Below are 27,383 nucleotides of genomic sequence, written 5' to 3'. Positions count from 1 at the left end.
CAGATAGGTTGTGTCTATACACTTCAGAATCCATTATGCTATTACCATCAGCAGTTGTATCGTCAATGATGATAAGTGAGTCAGTACCTTCAGCAACCATACATGCCCAGGCCATAACATCCTCACCGCCGTGTTTCACAGATGAAGAGGAATGCTATGGATCTTGGGCAGTTCCTTCTCTCCTTCATACTTTGCTCTTGCCATCACTCTGATACAAGTTAATCTTCGTCTCATCTGTCCATAAGACATTTTTCCAGAACTGTGGTTGCTCTTTTAAGTACTTCTTGGCAAACTGTAACCTGGCCATCCTATTTTTACAGCTAACCAGTGGTTAGCATCTTGCAATGTAGTCTCTGTATTTCTGGTCATGAAGTCTTCTGTCCACAGTGGTCATTGACAAATCTAAACCCGACTCCTGAAGAGTGTTTCTGATCTGTCAGACAGGTGCTTGCAAATTTTTCTTTATTATAGAGAGAATTATTCTGTCATCAGCTGTCCTCCTCGGCCTGCCAGCCCCTTTGCGATTAGTAAGCTCAACAGTGCTCTCTTTCTTCTTAATGATGTTTCAAACAGTTGATTTTGTAAGTCTAAGGTTTGGTTGATGTCTCCAACAGTTTTATTTTTGTTTTGCAGTCTCATAATGGCTTCTGTTACTTTCATTGGCACAACTTTGGTCCTCATGTTATTAAACAGCAATAAGTTTCCAAAGGTGATGGAAAGACTGGAGGAAAGACTAGGTGCTGAGAGCTCTCTTATACCTACATTAAAGGGGGCAATTAAACACACCTGAGCAATCACAAATACCTGTAAAGCCATGTGCCCCAAACATTATGGTGCCCTAAAATGGGGGAACTATGTATAAACACAGCTGTAATTTCTACATGGTTAAACCAAAATCTATAAAAAATACCCTTTAATAAAATCTGACAATGAGCACTTTAACCACATGTGATTTTTTTTCTATTACAAATCTCAAATTGTAGAGTACAGAAGCAAATAAATAAATGATGGGTCGTTGTCCAAAACATTATGGCGGGCACTGTAAAATCTTCTTAAACACCATTTTCAAATCTGCTGCCAACACCACCTCTGCCAATGATTTCCAGGCTCCCACTACTCTTATAGGCCATTCTCACGGGGCGACTTGACGCAAGATGTAACCAGAGTGAAGTGGTCGTGGTCTAGCACGATATCACACGATATAACGGGGGGTAGATAAAGAGTTCCCACGGTACTCGACATTTCTGTTATTTGTGCGAGTGTCTTGTCCGTCTCCCGAGCTTTCACGTTAAATCTTGAATGAACATTGTGAACTGTGAAGTGTCACGTGGCACAAATGATGTCACTTTTTTTTTCACACACTATAAATATCCTCCCTTGGTTGAATTGGCTCATTTGGAGACATGCCTGTACTAATGCCGTGACTTTACTGCAGGAAGATGCCACATTACTTAGACGATGTTAGTTGCATCCAAGTTTAAATTTCCAACGTGTGTTTCAGAAGTACCACAGATCCCCACCTTTATAAATTTCTATCTGGCAGTGTTTTCTGTCTCAGGAATTTCAGCCCTTTGTCTATATTTGATGACAGTAACTACAGACAAAGGGTTGAAATTCCTGAGACAGAAAACACTGCCAGATAGAAATTTATAAAGGTGGGGATCTGTGGTACTTGCAAAGAGTCAGCGCAGAATCCTTGATAATCAAAAACTGTCTAAATCAGCAAGTTAGACTCAAAATGCTGGAGTAACGGGCCAAGCAGCATCTCTGGAGAAAAGGAATAGATTCCATTTTTGGTCGGGACCCTTCTTCGGGATGATTGTAGGGGGGAACTGGAAGCAAGAAAAGACCGGGACAAATCAGGGCCAACAACAGATGACCTCAGCAGGGTATTTTGAAGAGGGGTCCCGACCCGAAATGTCGCCTAACGCTTCCCTCCAGAGATGCTGCCTGACCCACTGAGTCACTCCAGCACTTTATGTCTATATTTGGTTCCCTGATAGGTCAATTGTTGGCTAGGGATAGTGTGATCCCAAGAGGGGACCATCGTTGCAAACCTTGTCCTGGTTAACCGACATTTACTGCATGGGGGAGGGGGGGGGGGGGGGGGGGGGGGAGGGGGTGGGGGGGGGGAGAGAGTGTAAGTTACCTAAAATCAAATAATTCAATGTTCATAGTGAACACAGATACAAAATGTTGGAGTAACTCAATGGGTCAGGCAACATATCTGGAGAAAATGAACAGGTGGCGTTTGTGTCTACCTTTGGTAAAAACCAGCGTCCGCAGTTCCTTCCTGCACAATGGATCTCAGTGTCAGTCTCTGACTCCCATTCGGCCCACAGCCCGCCCAGCGATGACTAAGCCATGTCACAGGGGGATGGTGTGAAGGCGGAGTTAGACAGAGCTTGATTAATGTTACGGTTGGGGAATGGGCCACAATATGGCCAGGGAAACGCTGTTATTCGTGACGCCCCCTCCGTCCTTTCCCAGCTGTTCTCAATCGCACCCCTGGCCACACAAAAATTTATACTTTAAGAAGGAATACACGGAACATTTAAACTCAGAACGCTTCTAACAGAGTGAGCCACGTGAGCACTTTGATCATTCTCCCTGTATTTGCATTTGACAAAATAGTCGGAAAAAAATGTTTAAAAGTGTTCATACCTTTTGCTATGCCTAATTGGCCCTTACCTCTGCGAAAAAAGTCTGATATTGGTAGGTGAAATGTCACCAACAATAATTGATTCTATTATTAATTGACTAATAATTGACTCTATTAGCGGAAAGATGCAATTCTGATCTAATATTATCAATGCCTCCTAACTTGACACCATTCAGATAATAATCTGCATTCCTGTTCTTGCCACCAAAGTGGATAACCTCACATTTATCTTGGAAGCAACACCAGCAATTTATTAAATCTGACTATATGCAGCACAGTGGTAGAGTTGCTGCCTCACAGCCCCAGAGACCGGGATTCGATCCTGACCATGGTGGAGAGAGAGAGAGTGTAAGTTACCTAAGTTACCCAAGTCAGATCTGGGAAGAAAAACATAAAACGCTGGAGTAAGTCAGCGGGTCAGGCAGCATCTCTGGAGAAAAAGAATAGGTGGCGATTCGAATCGGAACCCTTCTTCAGACATCCTAATCGGAATTGAGTCTGAAGATGTGTCTCGTCCCGAAACATCACCTATTTTTCTCCAGAGATGCTGTTTGACTCGCTGAGTTACTCCAGCTTTTTGTGTCTGTCTTCGGTTTAAACCAGCATGTGCAATTCACTCCTTACACGGGTCTCTGGAGAACATTGATTGGTAGCGTTCCAGACCCTGCTTCGGAAAGGCATCGATCGCTGGTCGGTGAGGACTCCGAGCTGTATCTCTCAAAGAAGTACATGTGAAAAATTTCTCACGGACCATAAAAATGCGGGACCTTTCAGTAAAGTCCCTTTTAAAGATTATAGTTATTTTCTTAACATAACTCATGAATAAGTTGATGTCCATATGCGGATGCAAATCTTTATTTTTTAAATTCAATCCCACAGAAGACAATTTTTACTCACCTTCTGGCCCCTCTGTCCAGCTTCCGGGTTCACCGTTCGCAGGAGTTGCCACGGTAAACGCAAAAGTTATTACGGATATCGCACTGGCCACTACGTCCCTATAATGTTGCAATGTTCAACCACAAGTGTACAACTCACTCTTGGAGAAATTTAAGCTTGCTTGAATTTTCTCCCGAGTCACCAAGTTACACGAGTACCTGCCGTTAGCGCCACGGTGGTCCACGAATGCCGTATGGTTATTGCACGAGGTTCCCACGATGTTCAACTCTGGTTAACTCTTGCATCAAGTCGCCCCGTGAGAATGGCCTATTAAAACAAAACTTGCCCTGCACATCTTCCTTAAAAACTTCTCCCCTCACCTTATACTTAAAAGATGGCAAGGCAGAGTACCATGAAATGTTCTTGCAAAAGTATTGTGCCAGATGGACGACGACACAAAATAAGTACTGCCTTATGGTAGACCATGCAAGTAGATAAATATGGCAACAACAAAAAAAAACAAAAACGATATGCTTGTCTTTATCAGTCAGGACATGGACTGGAGGACTAAGTCACATTGCTTACTTGTGTGTGCAGTTCCTGGTGCCCCAAATACAGAAAAGATGTGGCAGCACTGAAGAGAGTGCAGAAGAGGTTTACCAAGATGCTGCCTGGTTTAGACGATATTAACGAATGACAGGAGGGTGGATAAAATTGGATTGTTTTCTCTGGAGTATCAGATGCTGACAGGAGTCCTGAACAAAGTTTAAAACGTTCTGCGAGGTATAAATTGGGCACAGTCAGAACCTATTTTTCCAGGTTGGAAAAGTCAAATGCCAGAGGGCAAAGCAGCCAACAGGTTGCAATTTCAAAATACAAAATAAATCTTATGTTTTGATTAATAAGAAACATTGTTTCCATATAACCATATAACCATATAACAATTACAGCACGGAAACAGGCCATCTCGACCCTTCTAGTCCGTGCCGAACACATAATCTCCCCATGTCCCATATACCTGCGCTCAGACCATAACCCTCCATTCCCTTCCCGTCCATATAACTATCCAATTTATTTTTAAATGATAAAAACGAACCTGCCTCCACCACCTTCACTGGAAGCTCATTCCACACAGCTACCACTCTCTGAGTAAAGAAGTTCCCCCTCATGTTACCCCTAAACTTCAGTCCCTTAATTCTCAAGTCATGTCCCCTTGTTTGAATCTTCCCTACTCTCAGTGGGAAAAGCTTTTCCACGTCAACTCTGTCTATCCCACTCATCATTTTAAAAACCTCTATCAAGTCCCCCCTTAACCTTCTGCGCTCCAAAGAATAAAGCCCTAACTTGTTCAACCTTTCTCTGTAACTTAGTTGCTGAAACCCAGGCAACATTCTAGTAAATCTCCTCTGTACTCTCTCTATTTTGTTGACATCCTTCCTATAATTAGGCGACCAAAATTGTACACCATACTCCAGAATTGGCCTCACCAATGCCTTGTACAATTTTAACATTACATCCCAACTTCTATACTCAATGCTCTGATTTATAAAGGCCAGCACACCAAAAGCTTTCTTTACCACCCTATCTACATGAGATTCCACTTTCAGGGAACTGTGCACAGTTATTCCCAGATCCCTCTGTTCACCTCCATTCTTCAATTCCCTACCATTTACCATGTACGTCCTATTTTGATTTGTCCTGCCAAGATGTAGCACCTCACACTTATCAGCTCACTGTTATTAAACTCCATCAGCCATCTTTCAGCCCACTCTTCCAACTGGCATAAATCTCTCTGTAGACTTTGAAACTCTCCTTCATTACCCGCAACCCCACCTAGTATCTTAGTATCATCTGCATACTTACTAATCCAATTTACCACACCATCATCCAGATCATTGATGTACATGACAAACAACAGTGAACCCAACACAGATCCCTGTGGCACCCCACTCGTCACTGGCCTCCAACCTGACAAACAACCATCCACCATTACTCTCTGGCATCTCCCATTCAGCCACTGTTGAATCCATCTTGCTACTCCACCATTAATACCCAACAATTGAACCTTCTTAACCAACCTTCCATGAGGAACCTTGTCAAAGGCCTTACTGAAGTCCATATACACAACATCCACTGCTTTACCCTCATCAATTTCCCTAGTAACATCTTCAAAAAATTCAAGAAGATTAGTCAAACACGACCTTCCAGGCACAAATCCATGTTGACTGTTCCTAATCAGACCCTGTTTATCCAGATGCTTATATATATTATCTCTAAGTATTCTTTCCATTAATTTGCCCACCACTGACGTCAAACTAACAGGTCTATAATTGCTAGGTTTACTCTTAGACCCCTTTTTAAACAATGGAACAACATGCGCAGTACGCCAATCCTCCGGCACTATTCCCGTTTCTAATGACATTTGAAATATTTCTGCCATAGCCCCTGCTATTTCTACACTAACTTCCCTCAATGTCCTAGGGAATATCCTGTCTGGACCTGGAGACTTATCCACTTTTATATTTCTCAAAAGTGTCAGTACTTCCTCTTCTTTGATCCTCATAGTTTCCATAGCTACTCTACTTGTTTCCCTTACCTCACATAATTCAATATCCTTCTCCTTGGTGAATACCGAAGAAAAGAAACTGTTCAATATTTCAAGGGAATAAACATACTAACAAATTTACAGCCCATTTGCTTGGACTTGAAAACACCTAAAACCATTTGAATGGAAGACTCGGAAATAATGGAATTGATATGGGGCCAAATTCCAGCCCCCAACCCCCTTCCCCAAATCTCAGTTCTTACCATCATCTTCTCGAAGAGGTCCAAAATCTCCTTCTCGGAAAGATTCATGAAACATTCTTCAAACACAGGTTGTGCTAAAGGCAAGTCGCACATAACTGCTTGGGAGTCAGTTGGATGCTGTATGTGAGGTTTTTCTTTCTTTGCAGTTGACTTTCGAAAACTGGTCAATCTGTCACGCTGTTAAAATAAAATGTATTAAAACTTTAATTCTACACGTTCTCTGTTCACGGTTCCTTAAAATACTCCATTAAACACATACATGAAATCATATGTATTTAAGCAACAACTGCACAAGCTTCGTTCATTGATAAAGCAGTAAAATTGTTACAGTATCCAGTTACATTTTTTAGAAAAATAATTCCTTTTTTAACTCAGACTAAAATCATAAGTAACTGTACCTTGACTGCTAAGGACCCCTCAGTGAATTTGTATTCGGTCAGTGTCTCCAGTTGCTTTTGATATAATTGACAAGTTCCTTAACTTGGTCTACTTTTACAAGAATATATTGGGAACCGACTTAGAAGAACTCACCTGAAAGCTCAAATTCCGCACTATCCAATTAAAACTCATTAATACCAACATAAAGAGGTAGGTTGCCTGACAGTTCTTTAAAAAGGTGAGCATGGGAAACCTTAATGATAGGAAAAAATGCACACTTCAAAATAGATTAAAAAGTTTGATATATTCAACAGGTTAACATCCTGAAAATTCCAAGTGATACTTATTGATAAATTCATCCGAGACATGCATTATGAAAAAGTAACTGTGCCATACAACAATAATAAAATGCTACACATGTGCCCTGCCAGTTTGCATGCATAGTTAGAACATAAAGTGCAAATTAATTAAAGGAACGTCAAAATATTAATGTACTTACAATGCAGTATACTATTTGATCTAACAAGTCCATGCCTGCTCCTCCTGGTAGAGCAATCCTTTCAGATACATTCCCCTAATCACCAAGGCAACTTCATCTCTCATATCTTCCAATTTCCCCCTTGACTACTTACCAAGGGGCAAATTACAGTAAACCAATTAATCTACCGCCAAATCTTGGGTTGTGAGTAGAAAACACCACAAAGAGGAAACTCATGCAGTTGCAGCGAGAATGAGCAAGCTCCTCAGACAACACGAGATTGGAATTGAACATGGATCTTTGGAAACTCAGGCAGTAGCACTAACTGCTACTTCAGCAAGGTTACTTTTTAGTGGCTTAATCGTGATCAGTTTCAAAGTGCTGGAAGTTGAGTTTTTGCTCGACAATTCAGTTCAATATAAAACATATTTTCATTCATTAGAAAATCCATGGAACAATGCTTCTAACATCACAATTCATGAATCCAAGCTCAGAATATCTTAAAACCCCACGTTATATTTTGATTGCTACAAAAAAAAAAGACCAGATACACACAACCAATTGTTTTTAATCACAACATTTTCAAATCTGCAAAGTGCTAAATCTGGGAAACATTATATCTTTTGACTAGTTTCAATATTCCAAGTACTTTCCTGTTTAATGCAATATGCTTTAACATGCCAGTTCATTACCACTTCTGCAGTTGTCAGGTTTCCACTGCAACTGTAGTTTATCATGTTAAGTTTGTAAGCTATTGATATTAGCAATTTTAGACATAAAAATGAAAAATTAGCACTCAGTTGTCCAGTAACCACAACACTAAAGCTTAGAAAAGGGATAACTAGATGGGCCAGCTCAATCTAGAACAAATACGAACAAAGCAAAATTGCTCTATACCACCGCATAGACTGCAATCAATTATTTAAATTTCTTAAATTTTTTTGTTTGTCCATCGCACAAACCAGACTTTCCTCAATCTTTTTAAAGATGTTTTGGGAACCATTACTTGACTCTTCACCTTTTTTACAAAGATTATCAAAACAGAATTTCAAGCTGTTCAAAAATCCCCTACTATTCCAGGTCCATAGAATGTTAATTACATTGTATTAGCATGCTGAGAACTGATTTATAGCACTGAAGGTAATACTAAGGAAATGCATTACAATTTTTCTAATTAGCAACAAGCCATATCTGAAGCAGATAACTAATGCCTATTGAGAAGGAATGTTAAAACCTAGATTTTTCTGCATGCATGATTTAGTGATTTAGGCACATAAAAGATAGCTTCCAGAACAGGCTTACCACATCATCCGCCAAAGTTTTTATGTTAAGATTCTGTAGAAGGCAGAGAAGAAAAAAGAAAACACATCACCCATAGCTGTAAAATATAACCAACCAATGCATGAAACTTCTAAAACAGTGGAGTAGTATTATCCAAAAAAAAAGGCAAGCTGTTAAGAGTCCAGACCTAGAAAATACAAAACCAAAATAATTTTAAATAAACCGTGACATTTTGCATTTCAGAACTTTCTTGTACTGGGAACTCCAAACTTGGATTGAAACTCGGGTAAAATTTTGTAAAGCAACCTGAAACATCGTGTGTACAAAGGTAAATGTCAATAATATTGCACAGAGCAATATTGAAACATTTTAATATCAGAAAACTCAGTCTGTAATTATTAGAGCCAGGATTTTGTCATGAATGCCATGTGCCTTTCATGATTTCACCAGAATAATGCCTTTTTCACGATCGAGTGCCTAAATTAGCCTTTTTTGCCGTTTTGCTAAAATGTGGTGCTATTTTCCCTCGTTGTACCGTGATTCCAATGGTGTTTTCTGTTAACACATTAATATTAATGTTATTATTAACGTGTTAACATAGTATAAATTACAAGAATATTTCTACCACCGGGGCGAAACCAGGGGCGTCACTGTCGGTCATTTATTAATTCGTGCCGCTACCCGCTGGCTCAGTCTTCTCCAAAATCTATTTATTGCTTCCAATTTTGCAAACTTCCCACAAGCTACCACTTCTCTTGAGTGTGCAATGATGGCGAAACATTAGTGAATAACGTGCAGGTTTTCAACAAAGTAACTGACGATATTCTTAAAGTTCCTGGCGATGCAGGTAAAGACATACAAGGAAAATGTGAGAGAGCGATTTTAGCCAACAAAGATCTTGAAGAAATACAAAACATAGCTAAAGTTCTCAAAGGTAGTTGTAATGCACAAGATATCGACATGAATATCGAGTCTGTAGCTTGTTTCAGGTATCCACCAGTGACCTCAGCTAGGGTAGAAAGAAGTTTTTCACAACTGAAGCATATTCTATCTGATAGACGGCATAGTTTAACACCAGACAATTTGAAAAAAATAATACAATAAGCAGAACAAAGTTATAACTCTTAAGATACATTAATAATAGTCAAATGGCATGGACAAGGTTCACAAATTCAAATTGCAACCCCAATTCTAAAATCTGGATTTACTGTATTAGTGATGGTGACAACAAAACGCTAGGATCATTAAAATCAATCTGATTCACTGGCCGTTCAGGAAGGATGTATGCCATCCTTCCCTTGTATGGACGATATTAACTCCAGACCAACAGTGTATGACACACTCTTAACTGCCCTTGGAAATGGGCCAGTTGAACAGTATCTATTGCACTAAAGCAGGGGAAGGGGGAGGGGGGGGGCATCAGGGAGCTCTATTCATCTGGTAACACATTCATATACAGCAATGGGGGCTGACTGCCATTTACAACAACCTGCCACTGCCATACCCACAGACTGATAACATTATAAACCTGCCCTAGTCCATTACACTTACAAAATGCATACCATTCTACAGGCAGGACAAAACCATCTAAGAATGCTATACAACACCAAACAGACAAGACAAACACAGCCTTGGAATTCCCAAAACTGACACCGATAAGGTCCCATAGCATTAAGTTGGACATTGACAATTAAATCACCTCTCCATTACATCCACCTTTCCCCTCAGTCAATGAAATAGTGCTCTTCCTTGTTTATCAACATAGAAAGGAAAGTAGCAAAGGGACAGAAAATACTCAGGATTGGAAGTTTGGGGAGCTTCCAAGTCATACAGCACAGAAACGGGTCCTTCGGCCCAACTTTACCATGCCAACCAGGATTCCCCATCTAAACCAATCTTATTTGCCCAAATTTGGTCCATAGCCCTCAGAACCTTTCCAATCCATGTGCCAATCGAGGTGTCTTTTAAATGGCATATGGTACCTGCCTTAACAACCTCCTCTGGCAGCTCATGTCATATACTTACACCTTCTGAGAGAAAGAGTTTCCCCTCAGATTCCCATTAAATCTTTCCCCCCCTCAACTTAAACCTGTGTCATCTGGTTCTTGATTCCCCTACTCTGGGTAATATTCTCTATATCTATTCCTCTCATAATTTTATACACCTCTACAATATCACCCTTCAGCCTCCTGCGCTCTGAAGAATAAAGTCCCAGCCCGCTTAATCTCTCCCTGTAGCTCAGGTCCGAGTCAAGGCAACATCCTTATAAATCTTCCCTGCACCCTTTCCAACTTAATGGCTTTCTTCCTATAGCAGGTGATCAAAACTTAACAAATGTGGCCTCATCAAGGTCTTGTACAAATATAACCATCTGCCAACATATATACTCAATACCCTGACTAATGAAGGACAATGTACCAAAAGCCGTATTTACCTGCTTATATAGCTAAAGCCACTTTTAGGGAAGTACCCGTATCTCCAAGAACCCTTTACTCCACAACAGTCCCCAGGGCTTATGACTTCCTACAACACAACACCTCACACTTACCTTCATTAAACTATTTGCCAATCCTAACTCCACTTGCATAGCTGGTCAAGATCCTGCTGTAATTTATGATATCACCCACTTTAGTTGTCTGCCAACTTAATCATCATGCCTTGCATATTCTCATCCAAATCATCAATATAAACCACAAATAGCAAAGAACGCAGCACCAATCACCGAGGCACACTAGTCATAGGACTCCAGTCTGAAAAACAATCTTCCACCACCACCACCCTTTGCATCCTTCTATGCAATAAATTATATACCCAGTCAGCTAGCTCTTCCTGGATCCCATACAATCTAACCCTATCAGAGTAGCCTACCATGCAGGACTTTATCAACATTCTTGCTGGTGTTTATATAGTTTTTCCTTGCCTCCTTAAATAGAGACTCAACATTACCCAATATCCAGTCATTCAGAACCTCACCAATGTTGAACAATGATTCATCGATCTCAGCCAGATTTTTTTCACTAGCTGGCCAGCATGCTCTCATATAATATAAGGCCCTTATATGCTTTAGGATGCCTAGCACCTCTGAAGGTAATACAGATTGTCCTCAAGACTTCTCCATTAACTGTTCTCATGTAGCCCAGAGAGTTGTGGTCACATCAGGAAAATGTATACTGTTCGTCAAGCAGGCCTTGGTGAAGAGAAGCAAAGAGGCTATTGCAGGAGGCGGCATTGGAGGTTTCTCTGAGCAGGCGCAGTTGCAGGTTAACGAAAAGATGAGTCAGACGCTGTGTGAACAAACACGATAAACGCAGCAGCTGCACAGGGCATTGCACAAGGCCAGGCCAATGTCGACATCATCAATATCCCACACTTACTCAGTACTTCCAGGGCACCAGGCCATCAGGTTACAAAAGTGAGAAACTCTACCATTAATAATTTGGACCTATTCATGATCACAGGTCAATCAGCATCAATGATCTCGAAGTTGAAATGGCCGAGAGCTTCAAGTTCCTTGGTGTAAAGATTACAAATGATCCGTCATGGACCAACAATGCTCAAACAACCACCAAGGTGCACTAATACCTCTTCTTCCTCAGGAAACGATGGAAATTCACCAAGTCTCCACATCCTCTTGCAAACTGTAAAGACGAGTCAAAACGCACTGTCTTCACTACTGTTTTATTACTGTTTACATTACTCACACACATTACTGCCCTAGCTGTCCGTGGTCTGTCACCGGAGCTAGAGAGCGATCTAGAGGTGGGGAGGTTACAATTATACTGGTGATATAGGCAGTGGTTAGTAGTGGTGAGGTCACTATGTTAAAGGAACATGCACTAGTCTACATCCTTTCTCTTGGGAGCAAAGCAGGACGGCAGTGACAGGGCGACCACGACTCATACGCTACAGCAGTTAACCGCACACGCAGTCAGGCAACAGTTAAACAAATTCCACGTAACGTACAGGCGGCCTGACCAGCCGCCCGGAGCGAGTGCGCAATTCGCCCTCCCCCTCCTCCGCAGGAACAACAGGAACAGGAGCGTGAGCGGGCGAAAGCGCCGGAGACAGGGCAGGAGGGGAACGGAGCGGCGCCCGGGGAGGGGAAACCGGCACAGCGGCGGGCAAACAAATGGGCGATGGCGGACTGGCAGCAGGGGACTTTGGCACAAAGAGCTGAGAGGGCACAGTTCTGGGCATGCGAGGAGCGGGAGGCAGAGAGGAAGAAATCGGGGGGGGCAAAAGGGGCACCAGGGGGAGGAGTGGGCTCATTGACGAGCCGCAAATGCTGGCGGGATCGGCGATAGATGGTACCCTCATGGTCGACGAGGTAAGAGCGCGGCGAGCCGGCAGAGCCGCGACCACCGCCAGTCAGTAGTGTCCGGAGGGGGACTGCATCCGGACGACCTGACCAGGGAACAGACGCGGAAGGGGACGGCAGGACCTGTCGTGGGAGCGTTTCTGTATATCTTGCTTTTAGGCAATGCGCTCCTGGACAGCAGCAGGGCAGAGGACAGAAGGCACCGCGTGGTGCGGGACATAAGACGCTGAGCAGGCGAGCCCAGGGCAGGGTCTCGGGAAATGTTGCGGAGGTTGAGGAGGGCCAGGTGAAAATCCGACTGGGAAAGTCTGCAGTGCTCCAACAGTTCCTTGGCACTGCGGACGGCGCGCTCAGCGAGGCCGTTGCTTTGCGGGTACTCGGGGCTGCTGGTGAAGTGACAAAAGTCCGCACTGGAAAACTGGCTACCGTTGTCCGACTGCAACCTCGCAGGGGAGCCAAAGGTTGCGAAGTGGCGGCGCAGCTTCCCAATGACAGCAGTAGATGTGAGGGAGGTCAGCTGGTCCACCTCGAACCAGCTGGAGTAGGAATCCACAAGGACCAGGAAGTGCTTGCCACGCCACTCGAAGATGTCAGTGGCGACTGCCATCCATGGCAGGTCGGGGGCAGGCTGTTGCAGAAGCGGCTGCCGTTGCTGGTGGGGAGAGAGGCTATCGCAGGTGGAGCAGGCGGAGACCCTGTCCCGGATGTCCGGGGCCATGCCGGGCCAATAGAACTGGCTCAAACCGAGGTCCTGGCACGCACGGGCACCCAACAGCGTGGTGTTCAGTGTCCAGCAGATAAAAAGTGAGGAGCCGAGAAGCCTTCAAAACCTTGCAGATAAGGGTTGCCTTTCCGACTGGTACGAGCACACCGCCCCCATAGGCATGTAGATGGGAGTTGCCGGGAGTGACCTTCTCACCAGACCTTATCTTCTTAAAGAGGCTCACCGACATAACATTGGCAACCGCCCCCGTGTCGAGTTCCACTGAGAAGGTCGACCCATTCACAGTAACACACACCGAGGGATCCGTAATCAGCGCAGGTGCACCCAACAATGAAAAAATGCTTGATTCATCATGGGAGGAACTTGTATCAGAATCAGGGAGTTCGTCCGATTGGTACTGTGAACCGAGCGCGCTATCAGCCTCCGCAAGGTTGATTAGCATTCTCCTGGGGGCAGGAGCCGGATTCCCACGGGAACGACAAGCAGCCGAAAAGTGATTCAACTTCTTGCAGAAATTACAAGTCTTCCCCAGCGCGGGGCAAACATTAAACTGATGGGATGCAAAGTTGCAGTTGGGGCAACGACGTGGGCCGCCCCACAAGGGGGCAGGGGAACCACACTGGCGCGGCGGGCCATCGATCCACTGGCGGCCAGCAACAATGGCAGCGTTAATGTCCTGAGCAGCAGGCGATGCCATGGAGGCGACAGCCGCCGCCATGCGAGAGGCGTGTAGAGCCTCGGTCAAAGTCAGATCGGGCTTCCTTAGAAGTTCAGCCCGCAGTTTCTCGTCCTGGAGACCGAACACCAGGACATCGTGGGTCATTTGATCGGGGGTCAGCGCGTCCAGGCGGCAATGCCGTGCCAGATGCCATAGCGCGGCAATGTAGGTGTTCACTGGGGTTCTGGCGCCTAGTGAAAAACTTAAAGCGCTCTAGAATGCAGTTGGTGGGAATGTCGCACAGACCGGTGAACTTAGCCAAAAGACATACCGGGTCCCGAGCATCCTCGCCGTCAACGTATTCAAACGAGTCTGATCGTTCCAGGGCCTCCGGGCCAGCCAAGTTGAGGAGCAGGTGGGACTGCATAGCAGGGGTGGCATTAGGATGGGCGATGGCAATGTAATGCTCAAAGTCGCGTTGGAAGACAGCCCACCGATGGGCAATGTCGGAGTCGAAAACCAGCACATCAGGCTTGCGACAAGAGTTGGCCATGGCAGGGACACGGGAGAGAAACACTCAAGGGCAGGGAACTGGGCGAAAAAATAAATAAAACCCAATAAACAGGAGGCGCAAGGTACTACTATGACACGATGTAAAGACGGGTCAAAACGCACTATGTCTTCACTACTGTTTTATTACTGTTTACATTACTCACACACATTACTGCCCTAGCTACTAGTCTACACAAACTTCTACAGATGCAGCTTAGAAAACATACTGACAGATTGCATCACAGCTTGATTAGGGAACAACTCTGCCCAAGACTACAAGAAATTGCAGATTTGTGGATATTATCCAGTCCATCAAACAAACCAGATTCCCCACCATTGACCCCATCTACACTTCATGCTGCCTTGAAAAAGCAACCAATATAATCAAATACTTCTCCCACCCATGATTCCTTCTTCCCACGCCCATTGGGCAGAACATATGGAAGCTCAAAACTAGACACAGGTAGAGCTTCATCCCATTACCATGCTTGTAAACAATCCTTCCAAAGGCTCGGGTACTGTCTGATTAACCATTATTCCATTGCCGACATTGGACTTTGTACATAGAACGAGTGCACTACAATACGGAAAACTATATTCTGCACTCTGTATCTTCCCTTTTCTCTACCTACTGTATTTGAGTTTGGCTAGATAATCATGCATAGCATTTTATAGTCATAGTGCACAGAAGAAGGCCCTTCTGCTCAAATTGTCCATGCTGATCAAACTGTCCCATCTACGCTAGTGCCACCTTCCCCAGTTAGGCCCATACTTATCTGAACCTTTCCTATTCACGTACCTGTCCAGATGTTTCAAACTGTGTTATAGTACTGGCCTCAACTAATTCCTCTGGCAGCATATTCCTTATACCCACCACCCTCAGTAAAAAATTAGCCCCTCGGGTTCCTATTAAATCTAAGATAGACCCAAAATGCTGGACTAAATCAATAGGACCGGCAGCATGTCTGGAGAGAAGGAATGGGTGGCGTTTCAGATCCAGACCCTTCTGATTAAATCTATTCCTTCTCATGTTCAATCTATGTCCTTTGGATTTTTATTCCCCTATTCAGGGTAAAAAGCTGTGCATTGACCTAATCTATTCCTGTCATGATCCTAGATACCTCTGTAAAATCACCCCTCAGCCCCCTGCGCTCCAAAAAAAAAAGTTCAGTCTGTCTAATCTCGCCCCATAGCTCAGGCCCTCATGCCCTGGCAACATCCTCAAATTTTCTCTGCACTCTTTCAAGCTTAAGAACATCCTTCCATAGCGGGGTGACCTAAACTGAGCAAAATACTCCAAATGCATCCACATAAACATATACAACTGTAACACAACACCCCAACTTCTATACACAATAACCTCACTGATGAAGGCCAAGGTGCCGAGAACCTTCTTGACTACCCTATCTCGCTATGACACCACTATCAGGGAACTATTTACCTGTACTCCCGTTCTATAACACTCTCCACCACCCTACCATTCACCATGAAAGTCCTGCCCTGATTTGACTTTCGACAATACTATTCTATTCTCTGCCTCCTTCATGCAGCGAGAGCCAATGTTATAGACAATAGATGCAGGAGCAGGCCATTCGGCCCTTCGAGCCAGCACCGCCATTCAACGTGATCATGGCTGATCATCCCCAATCAGTACCCCGTTCCTGCCTTCTGCCCATATACCCCGAGTCTGCTATTTTTAAGAGCCCTATCTAGCTCTCTTGAAAGCATCCAGAGAACCCGCATCCACCGCCCTCAGGCAGAGAATTCCACTGACTCACCACTCTCTGTGAGAAAAAGTGTTTCCTTGTCTCCATTCTAATTGGCTTACTCCTTATTCTTAAGACTCACCAAACATCGGGAACATGTTTCCTGCCTCTAGCGTGTCCAAATCCTTAACAATCTTATATGTTTCAATGGGATCTCCTCTCATCCTTATAAACTCCAGAGTGTACAAGCCCAGCTGCTCTATTCTCTCAGCATATGACAGCCCCACTATCCCGGGAATTAACCTTGTAAACGTACGCTGCACTCCCTCAATAGCAAGAATGTCCTTTCTCAAATTAGGGGACCAAAACTGCACACAATACTCCAGGTGTGGTCTCACTTGGGCTCTGTACAACTGCAGAAGGACCTCTTGGCTCCTATATTTGATTCCTCTAGTTATAAAGGCCAACATGTGATTTGCTTTCTTCACTGCTGCCTCCCTTGATGTCAAAGATGAACTCCAACTAAGATTCTGACTTTTCTTCACCTTCACTTTCTTAAGACTCCATCTCTCCAAAGTTGCACCCCTAGGACATGTTCTTTTCTCCGGCCTTTTCTTTGATCCGAAATGAACAATCTTCAGCAAAGACCTCAGGCTATGTTCCCCTATTCCCCCATCCTTGCAAGTTTAAAGGATGAGTACATTGATTTAGTCAAAGCTATTTTTTAAATGCAAACTGATAAGTGAACTTTTACAATCTGTGGACTCCAAGCAAGGAAATATTTTGCATTGTTTCCATAAATTACTGCTAATGGCAAGTACATTTGAATAAAATGGCAAGCATTACTAAAAAAGATCTTCTATCACACTCAACAAGACTGGTAGAACAGTCCTTTCTAATATTAATTGACAAGATGAACAATGTTCCCAATCCAAAACGGCATCAAACTATTCCCTTGATGGATACTACCGGACCTCTTACTCCAGCACTTTGTTTTTTCCTCACAATTCTATCATCTGCAGATTGTGTCAGCAGGAATAGTGTATTGCACTACTGTGAAATGTGTAGCAGTGCACATAAATAAATGCAAATGTACTAATTAGTCCACAATCCAACTGTAAAGTTATAACTTGCAGAAAGTGCTGTTCATGACCTACTTTTTCAGTCAGCTATTGAGTTTGCACTGCATTGCACCTTGCTGCTCACCTCATTCTCGTCCACAAATTACACTTTTGAAAGAAAACACTACAGTCTCAGAACCTCATTTGCAAGGCAAAATCCAACACATTCAATTCTAAAACTCGGAAACTATATTGTTCAGTGCTCCACTATATTGGTCTGTATAGTCTTGACGTGCCACAGTTTGGGAAGATCTGGTGTTTATTGTAAGTAATTTGCATAGAGAGTGAGGAAAATTACTCAGGCATTCATTCAAGTATTAAGCTCAAAGCTAGCTGATGATACAGTGGTCTACAAGATGTCCAGATACAACCTTGGTAAGGCCATCAAAAAGGCCAAAAGGGACCTGCTCCAAACTGGAGGATGAGACAGATGTTCAGCAGCTGTGGCAGGGTTTGAATGCAATCACCTCCTACAAGGCGAGATCAGGAGGCAGCTCAAATGTCAGCGAAACATCACTTCCTGACAAGCTCAATGCGTTTTACGCACGCTTTGATAGGGAGAACACTGATGTGCCTTCTCGAGCCCCCATTCGCTGTGATGGTATTTCTGCCACAGTCACAGAGGCCGACGTCAGAAAATTCTTCAGGGGGTGAACCCTCGAAAAGCGCCTGGACCTGATGGTATACCCGGTCGTGTTCTAAAAACCTGTGGGGACCAACTCGCTGGAGTTTTTACGGACAATTTCAAACTCTCACTTCTGAGGTCTGAGGTTCCCACCTACTTTAAAAGGGCATCAATTATACCGGTGCCCAAGAAGAGCAAGATGACGTGCCAGAATGACTATCGCCCAGAGGCACTAACGTCTTTGGTGTTGAAGTGCTTTGAGAGGTTGATCATGGTGCAAATCAATTCCTACCTCGACAGAAACCTGGACCCTCTGTAGTTCGCTTACCGCCACAACAGATCAATGGTGGATGCGATCTCGCTGGCTCTCCACTCCGCTCTGGACCACTTGGACAACAAAAACTCATATGTCAGGCTGTTATTCATTGATTACAGCTCGGCATTTAATACATTCATCCCCTCCAAGCTGGTTACCAAACTCGCAGAACTGGGTCTCTGCGCATCCCTCTGCAATTGGATCCTCGACTTCCTCATTCGCAGACCAGTCAGTTTGTATTGGTGGAAATGTGTCAGCCTCGATAACAATCAGCACGGGAGCACCTCAAGGTTGCATGCTTAGCCCCCTGCCGTACTCACTCTATACTCATGACTGCGTAGCCGGTCATAGTGCGAACTCCATCATCAAGTTCGCTGACGATACCACTGTTGTGAGACGTATCACTGATGGGGATGAGTCAGAATACATAAGTGAGATCAACTGACTGACCAAATGGTGCCAGCACAATAACCTGGCCCTCAACACCAGGAAAGGAACTGATTGTGGACTTTGGAAGGGGGAGGATGGAGACCCACAGTCCTGTTTATATCAACAGGTCAATGGTGGAAAGGATCAAGAGCTTCAAATTATTGGGCGTGCATATCTCTGAAGATCTTTCCTGGTCCGAGAACACTGATGCAATCAAAAAGAAAGCACATCAGCCCCTCCACTTCCTGAGAAGATTACGGAGAGTCGGTATGTCAAGGAGGACGCTCTCTAACTTCCACAGGTGCACAGTAGAGAGCATGCCGACTGGTTGCATCGTGGCTTGGTTCGGAAACTTGAGCGCCCTGGAGCTGAAAAGACTACAAAAAGTAGTAAACACTGCCCAGTCCATCATCGGCACTGACCTCCTGTCCATCGATGGGATCTATTACAGTTGCTGCATCAAAAAGGCTGACAGCATCATCAAGACCACACCATCCGGGCCATACACTCATCTCCCCACTACATTCAGGTAGAAGGTACAGGAGCCTGAAGACTGCAATGACCAGGTTCAGGAATAGCTACTTCCCCACAGCCATCAGGCTATTGAACTCGGCTCAGACAAACTCTGAACATTAATAGCCGATAATCTGTTTATTTGCACTTCATCAGTTTATTTATTCATGTGTGTATATATTTATACAATATATGAACACACTGATCTGTTCTATATTCGTGTCTACTATGTTCTGGTGTGCTAAAGCAAAGCAAGAATTTAATTGTCCTATCAGGGACACATGACAATAAACTCTCTTGAACTCTTGAGTTAATATGTTTAGCCCACTGTTTAGAACCCGAGGCTATTCATAGATTTACTGAAAAGTTCTTCCCGTCTTCCTCTAGAATCATTATTTGACATGATTTGACATGACATGATTTGATATCAGAAAACAAGGTGGAAAATTAAAAGATGAAATGGGATCCAGGATGATCTTTTGGTATATTCCTAAATGTGCAGGTCTGCAAAAGAAATAAATCAAAGAAACTTCAGAAAGTGTCAGAAAGTTTGACAATTTTCTCTTATGAATGCTGTCTCACTCTGAACAATTTTAATAAGGATGGTTGTTGGCCTCTGGAATTCTCTTGGAATCCTCCAGTTCCCTTCTGCATTGACAACCCTAATTCACAGATAAATTGTTTTACTACAGTGCAACATTTGCAATGTTCTAGTTTTCAGGCACCATCCTGAATCTATAAGTATTAGAAGGTTATGAAAAGGGACTCCACAAGTTTCTCCCTTCCCAGAATCACAGTGCACAAATTTGGTTTATCTAAAGTTCAACCAGCCTTTCTAGTATCATGATCCATTTTTTCCAAGGTAGCTTCCAACTCTAGCTGCATCTTCATCTGCGGAAAAGTTCTAATTTAATATTCTAGCGTTGAGATCGGCTGTTATATATAGATTTCTGCTCCGGTTTCTGATCAACCCCACCTTTCCACCAAGAATTCTTTCCTGTTCATATGGCCAATGATTATTTTTGGACTATATAGTTTGCTGCAAGTCACTTTGCTTCATTTCCTTTTCTACTTCCCCTTTAGATCTCTGCAGAAATCATGACCTTGTTTGTGGGAGCAAACTGAGATTGATAGATTGTCAACACTGAAAGAATCAAAGGATAAAGGCAAATTGCTGTAAAATGGCACTGCGGTACATCAAGATGAATGGTAAAGCAGGCTTGTCAGGCCATATGGCTAATTTCCGTCTATTATTTTTCTAAAACACAACATTACAAACTGCTGCATTAGAAACTGTTCCACTCTGGTACAATAATACAATACAGATGCACCCTGGCTTACGCAAGGGTTACATCCCGCATAACAGCCCTGTCCCACAGTGCGAGTTCATTCCAAGAGCTCTCCTGAGTTTTTTTTTAAATCAAACTCATGGTAAGCACGGAGAATGAACGTAGCAGGTATGACGGAGCTCAGGGACGTCTCCAAGCGCTAATGGCAGGTAAGCCCGAGAAGACTCGTGAAGAATTTTCAACATTATGAAAAATTTCCACGAGAGCCCCGAGTACCGACGAGTGGCCATTACCGTAAATCTCCGAGTTCGAATCAGGGCAAACTCGGGAGAACTCGTGGAATGAACTCGTGGCACAGGGATTTAAGTCATGTTATTCAAGTCAGGAACTGAAGAGCTACTGCCTCTCCTGAGTGCCCAAGGAGCCTCTGTGCCCGCTGTGTGGAAGCTCCGGCTGGGAGACCTTATAGGAGCATCCCAAGAACAGCTGACAGGTTTGCAGAAATGGCTGCATGCATAGTAGAACACTACTACCAAGACATGCAACTCAGAAATAGAGCATGGCTTAAAGAATTGCTTACGTATTACCCAAGTCGGTGAGTGCCTGGATTTCAAGATTATGAAAAAGTTGAATAACCTTAAAAATTCTACTTCCACTTACTTCAGGAATAAATGTGTACTTTTGAAACAGCCACAACCTACTGATCATATCTTTTCAGCTTAATAATTTTTAGTTTTTATTGTGACTCCAAGAAAAACCCTTAAACGGACATGTTTGAGACTCAGTGGTGATTTACTAGCAGATTTCCAGAACCATATGACATTATTGTATTAATACGAACACTTTTAATTCAATTTTTAAAAGTTGTTACATAGGAGAATTGTAAGCGTTCCAGTGAACCATGTGAGTTTAAAAAGAGGCGAGTCAGATACCGAACCACAAGAATTTCCAAACAATCAGGTGCATGTAAAAATTATTTTACTGTATATCAGTAAATTAATTAAATCCTGAAAGTAGTTCAGAGCTCTTAACTGGTCTGCCATGCATTGCTTGAGGCAGAAAAAAACCCAACTTGCAAGCCACAACAAATTGGATTCAGGTCCAAATGACCAGTGAAAATTATGCAAAATAACCGTTGACAGCATGGCTGCAACATCTAGCATCTGCCACTAGAAGCTAGTAAACTATTACACAGTTAATCAAACAATCTGCAGAAGCACAATCTGAACATAACCTTAAAGACAACTTTGTTACTTTATATTAGAATGACATAACTTTCAGAATCAGATAGACCAGAATATAGGTAGACATAAAATGCTGGAGTAACTCAGCGGGTGGTACAGCATCTCTGGAGAGAAGGAACGGGCGACATTTAGACTGCGGTCAGGGAAGGGGGTGGGACAAAGATAGAATGTAGTCAGAGACAGTAAGACTCATGGGCGAATTGGGAAGGGGAAATGGATGGAGAGAGAAAGCAAGGGCTATCTGAAGTTAGAGATCAATGTTCATACCACTGGGCTGTAAACTACCCAAGTGAAATATGACGTGCTGTTCCTCCAATTTGCGCTGGGTCTCACTCTCCTTGGGACAATGGAGAAGGCCCAGGACAGAAAAGTCAGATTGGGAATGGGAGGGGAGTTGAAGTGCTGAGCCACCGGGAGATCAGGTAGGTTCAGACGGACTGAGTGGAGGTGTTCAATGAAACGATCGCCAAGCCTGCACTTGGTCTCACCGGTGCAGAGGAGTTGACACCTGGAACAGCGGATTCAGTAGATGAGGTCGGAGGAGGTGCAAGTGGACCTCTGCCTCACAGGCGATTTTTTGGGTGACTACAGGCGACTGCCACAAAATTTACGACATGTTGAAAAACTTTCAGCGACAGTGGCGACAATTTTTGCTGTAGGTTGTCGCCAGGTGTCGTAGGTGAATTGCATTAAAACTAGTCCCTGGCAGTTGCCTAAAGAGTCGCCTAAGTGGGACAGGCCCTTAAGAAAGTCAGTCTTGGAACTACGCAGCATACATGGTTCCTTCTGCCTAACTCTACCAGTTTCCATCTACACATCACCCTCTATATAAAAAAGACGTCTCTCATATCCTTTAAATCTTTATCCACTAATCTTAAATTCATGCCTGAAGCTTCAGAACCCCCTACGCCAGGGAATGATTGTGGCTATTCACCGCTGTCCAGGTTTTATACACCTGTAAAACCAACTCCAAACCTCATAACACCCTTCATCCAAACATTTCTACATTAATGATATATTTCCTATAGTTGGGCAACCTAACTATACACAGTACTCCAAATGAGGCCTTATGAAATGTTTTGTACAGCTCCAACATGTCTTAACTGCTTTATTTAATATCCTGACTGAGGATGACAAGTATACCAAATACCTTCACCACCCTTTTCTTTGTGTCACCATTTTCATGGAATTATGTACCTGCCTCCCTAGATCTGTGTTCTACAACACTCCCAGGGTCTTGCCATTTTTATACAAATCCTGCCCAGGTTTGTCATACCAAATGCAACACCTCATTTATTGAAATTCATCTGCCACTCCGCAACCCATTGGACCGTTGATCAAGTACCGAATCTAACTTGAAGGCAATCTTCTTGATTGGCTTCCACACCAATCTTAGTGCCATGTGTAAAATTACTAACCATGCCACCTGCATTCACAACCAAATCCTTAATATAAGTAACAGCAGACCCAGAATCAAACCCTGTGGCACACCACTCAATGCAGGCCTCCAACATCAAAAATAACCCTCCACCTATCTTCTACCTTTAAGCAAATGTTGTATTCAACTGGCAAGCTCACCCTGCATCCTACGTGATCTAAACTTCCACACCATTCTACTTGTGGTATCTTGTCAAAAACCCTTCTAAAGTCCATGTAAACTACCACACTGCCCTTAGGCTTTGTGGTCGACTCTTCAAAAAAGATACACGTATGCCAAAGAAACAAGACATAAATGTCCCTTCCCTGCACATATTGAAGGCTTTGAAGGTAAACACAAAATGCTGGGCTATCAGAGCGGGACAGGCAGCATCACTGGAGAGAAGAATGGGTGACATTTTGGGAAGACCTTTCTTCAGACGGCTTTGAAATCTCTATTTGCTTGTTATCTCTTCTACTGGTAGTTCAACGCCATCTTCTTCCAGAAGTTGCTCCAGCAACTGCCAGGCCAAGATCCAAAGATCCAGCTGATATTCAATTTCAGTCATGTTTTTGCTATCCAATCACCTGTATTGCTCCAGCTGGTTCAGCTAAGGCTGAAACTTGTGTGGTGCAGCCACAGAATTCTAGTTTACAAGTAGATGGTCATAAATATCCTCAGTGTGTGTTCTATAACAAAAAGTCAATTGAAGTGTAAAATAGATTCCGAAAATAGACATACCTTTCTGAGCTTCACTGTGGGCAGTGATTACCAGGCAGAACAAGAAAAGCTTTAAGGATGTGCTGATGCTTCTTTGAAAAACAACATCCAGACAAAATTCAGGAAATCTCTGGGCCATGACCACAAACTGAAGGTGCATCAGAACGGTATTGAAACCCTTGAGGTCATGCGTCTGGAGCACACCAATGCTCTGCATAAGTAGTGGAAGAGCTTACTAATCAACTTACTACTTGTCTGCCCTGTCTGTTACCTCCTTCCCATCTGTGGAAGACACCTACACTTCTCACATTGGCCTTGTCATAGCGCTTTCTCACAGGGCGACTTGACGCAAGAGGTAACCAGAGTTGAACATCGTGGGAACCTCGTACGATAACCGTACGGCATTCGTGGACCACCGTGGTGCTAACGGCAGGTACTCGTGTAACTTGTTGACTCGGGAGAAAATTCAAGCAAGCTTGAATTTCTCCAAGAGTGACGTACACTTGTGGTTGAACATTGAAACATTATATGGATGTAGTGGCCAGTGCGATATCTGTAATAACTCTTGCGTTTACCGTGGGAACTCCTGCGAACGGTGAACCCGGAAGCTGGACAGAGGGGAGAGAAGGTGAGTAAAAAAGGTGGTCCAGTTATCCCTCGGATGTTGAGAATTATTTATGTAGTCTTTAACCGTTTGAGTTTTAGTTGATTTTAGTTGTTGGCCACTCACCATTTGGTGTGACGTCTAGAGTCCTTTATAAATGTCTGTATGTTAATGTGTGTTTTTTCCTCTTGGGCATTACTTTGTTTCTGTTGAGGCTCCACATTTTATTATAGCCTGAAGTGCGATAAAGCTTTTAACTCAGCAGTTTGATTGTCAGTGCTTGTTTACCTCATTGTTAAATAAATATATTTTTTACTATCAGATTGATGTCTGCAATTCTTCATTAACACATCACTACAAGATGAATGTCTCTAATGTTATAATCCCTCTCATGCTGAAACACAAAATAGTTGAAGGGAGGTGATATAATCACATTTTCATTCTTTTTCATTTTTGAGTGTTCAGGTCCCTCAATTGCTGAGCATTTAAACGTTTGAAAGTTTCACCTCTCAGTAGATAATAAAATAAGACAATCATCACGGTCAATGTGAGACAAAGTCTTTATTCCTATTTGACAATATAAAAAGACTTCTTGCACATATTGAGAGAAGGTGCATCACGCCAAACAACATTTGTCTAAAAAAGGGCTTCGCAAATATGAAAATCAACAAGTGAGGCACGCTAGATCTTTTTAAACAGATTCTATTAATTAACCTCCGCAACAAGCCTAAACTCAGGCAATAAAAGGGACAATTCAATGTGCTAAAGGGCAGGTTTTGCGGAGGACCATCTTATAGGAAGCACTTTTCAGAGGACAACACTTTAAAGTGAAACAAAGAGAAGTAAGCAGGATTACAACGGGACATTATTATCAGCTTATTTTCTATGCATGTCTGCTAACATGCAGTAGTGTTCCTGTGGTCGGCTACCCATCAATAGAGCTGTCCTGCCACGGCACACTCCCCAATTGTGAATTGCAGTAAGCGCAGAGATGGCCTCTTTGCTCTTTCCCACTGTATGTGCCCGAGTTACCTTTGAAACGCTGCAGTGGGACCATTTCCGCCTCGGTTGCTCCACTTCTCCATGTACCTAGTGTTATTCCCCCTGTGTCACTGTCCACTAGGTCACCGTCCTGGATGGCTGTTGCTGATCCTGCAGCTGCACCTCTCATTCGGATCAGGTTGTGCAGAAGACATGCTGCATATACTATAGTCTCCACATTCTTGGGCTTCTGCTCCATTGTCTTGAGCAAGCAACTAAATCTGTTTGCCAAGATGCCAAAAGAATTTTAATCTCACTCTTCTGCCTTCACGCAAGTGTCCTCGATTCACATAGAGGGCTGCTGCATACAGCGCGTCAATGAAAAACACCACCATCCTGTACTCGAAACTACTTAGTACAGGCATGTCTCCAAATGAGCCAATTCAACCAAGGGAGGATATTTATAGTGTGTGAAAAAAAAGTTACATCATTTGTGCCACGTGATGATTTAACAACACTTCACAGTTCACAATGTCCATTCAAGATTTAACGGGAAAGCTCGGGAGACGGACAAGTCACTAGCACAAGTAACAGAAATGCCAAGTACCCGTGGGAACTCTTTATCTACCCCCCGTTATATCGTGTGATATCGTGCTAGACCACGACCACTTCACTCTGGTTACATCTTGCGTCAAGTCGCCCCATGAGAAAGCGCTATTAACCCCTCGGAACGTACAAAAACAGAATGGAAGTCACCATTGATCCAGAAAAGACAACCCTGAAACTAATGTAAATGTACAAGGAAGAAAAGGTAAAATAACCTCAACTGAAGGGGCTGTCCTACTGCAGCGACCTAATCTGCAATTTTAGAAGAGTTTGCCCTCGACTCAAATTCGCAGCATGGTCGACACGTAGTCCTAGGTGGTCACTGGAACTCTCCGTCATGCTCGTGGGAAGCTAGGTCGCGGGACATTTTTCAGCATGTTGAAAATTTTTCCGCCCGTAGAATTTGGTCGGCATGGTTCTTTTTAGCTCGTAGTGCAGTGGAGTCGCTATTTAGTTACAGGCAGTCGAGGGCAGCCATAGGCAATCTCCTTCGCTGACCGGACATTTTGATTGGCTCATTGGAGTTTTCAGGACCAAAGAAAACCGACCGGTAGGTAAAATGCCCGCTAAACGTTATTATGCTTCTTAAGTGTCTCCACTCCTTCTCCCCCCCTTCTCTCTCCTCCCCCCCTTCTCTCTTTCTGTCTCTCCTCCCCCCCCCCCCCCCTCTCTCTCTCTCCCCCCCCTCCTCCCCCCCCCCCCCCCTCTCTAAAAGGCTTACCGTTACTGTGCAGCCGTCTTTTACCTTCCTCTTCATCGCGGGTGTAAATTTCAGACAGCACTCCCCCGCTTTCCCTGGCCTCCGCCTTTGCGATGTGTGTGTGTGCGTGCGTGCGTGCGGTGTGTGGTCGATCCAGCTCACGGTTTCAAAGCGGACGGTCGATCCAGCGCGAGGTTTTCCAGGCGAGTGCCCTCGAGCATGAAGGTCAAAGACACTCTTCTTAACTCGTTTTAGGTCGCCGTAGTGGGACAGCCCCTTTACCCCCTAGCCAAGACCTACGTATCCAGTATAGGACACGTATCCAGTATTTTGCCCAATATCAGTTAATACCAAAGTGTGGTATGCAATTAAAGCAT

General features: G+C 43.7%; 1 protein-coding gene across 1 annotated transcript in view; it reads right to left on the bottom strand.

Moving 5' to 3' along the window:
- The window catches only part of LOC129702238 (protein diaphanous homolog 2-like), an 85,992-nt gene that overhangs the window by 17,891 nt on the left and 40,718 nt on the right, over window positions 1-27,383 (bottom strand). Inside the window, exons 2-3 of the mRNA XM_055643899.1 lie at window positions 8,505-8,537; window positions 6,347-6,523 (exon numbers count right to left, since the gene is read on the bottom strand). Of these exons, the coding sequence (XP_055499874.1) occupies window positions 6,347-6,523; window positions 8,505-8,537 (210 nt within the window). The remainder of the gene's footprint in view (window positions 1-6,346; window positions 6,524-8,504; window positions 8,538-27,383) is intronic.

Source organism: Leucoraja erinacea, chromosome 12 (genome assembly GCF_028641065.1).
Source record: "Leucoraja erinacea ecotype New England chromosome 12, Leri_hhj_1, whole genome shotgun sequence".
Taxonomy (NCBI): domain Eukaryota; kingdom Metazoa; phylum Chordata; class Chondrichthyes; order Rajiformes; family Rajidae; genus Leucoraja; species Leucoraja erinaceus.
This window is presented reverse-complemented; position numbering and strand designations above follow the sequence as displayed.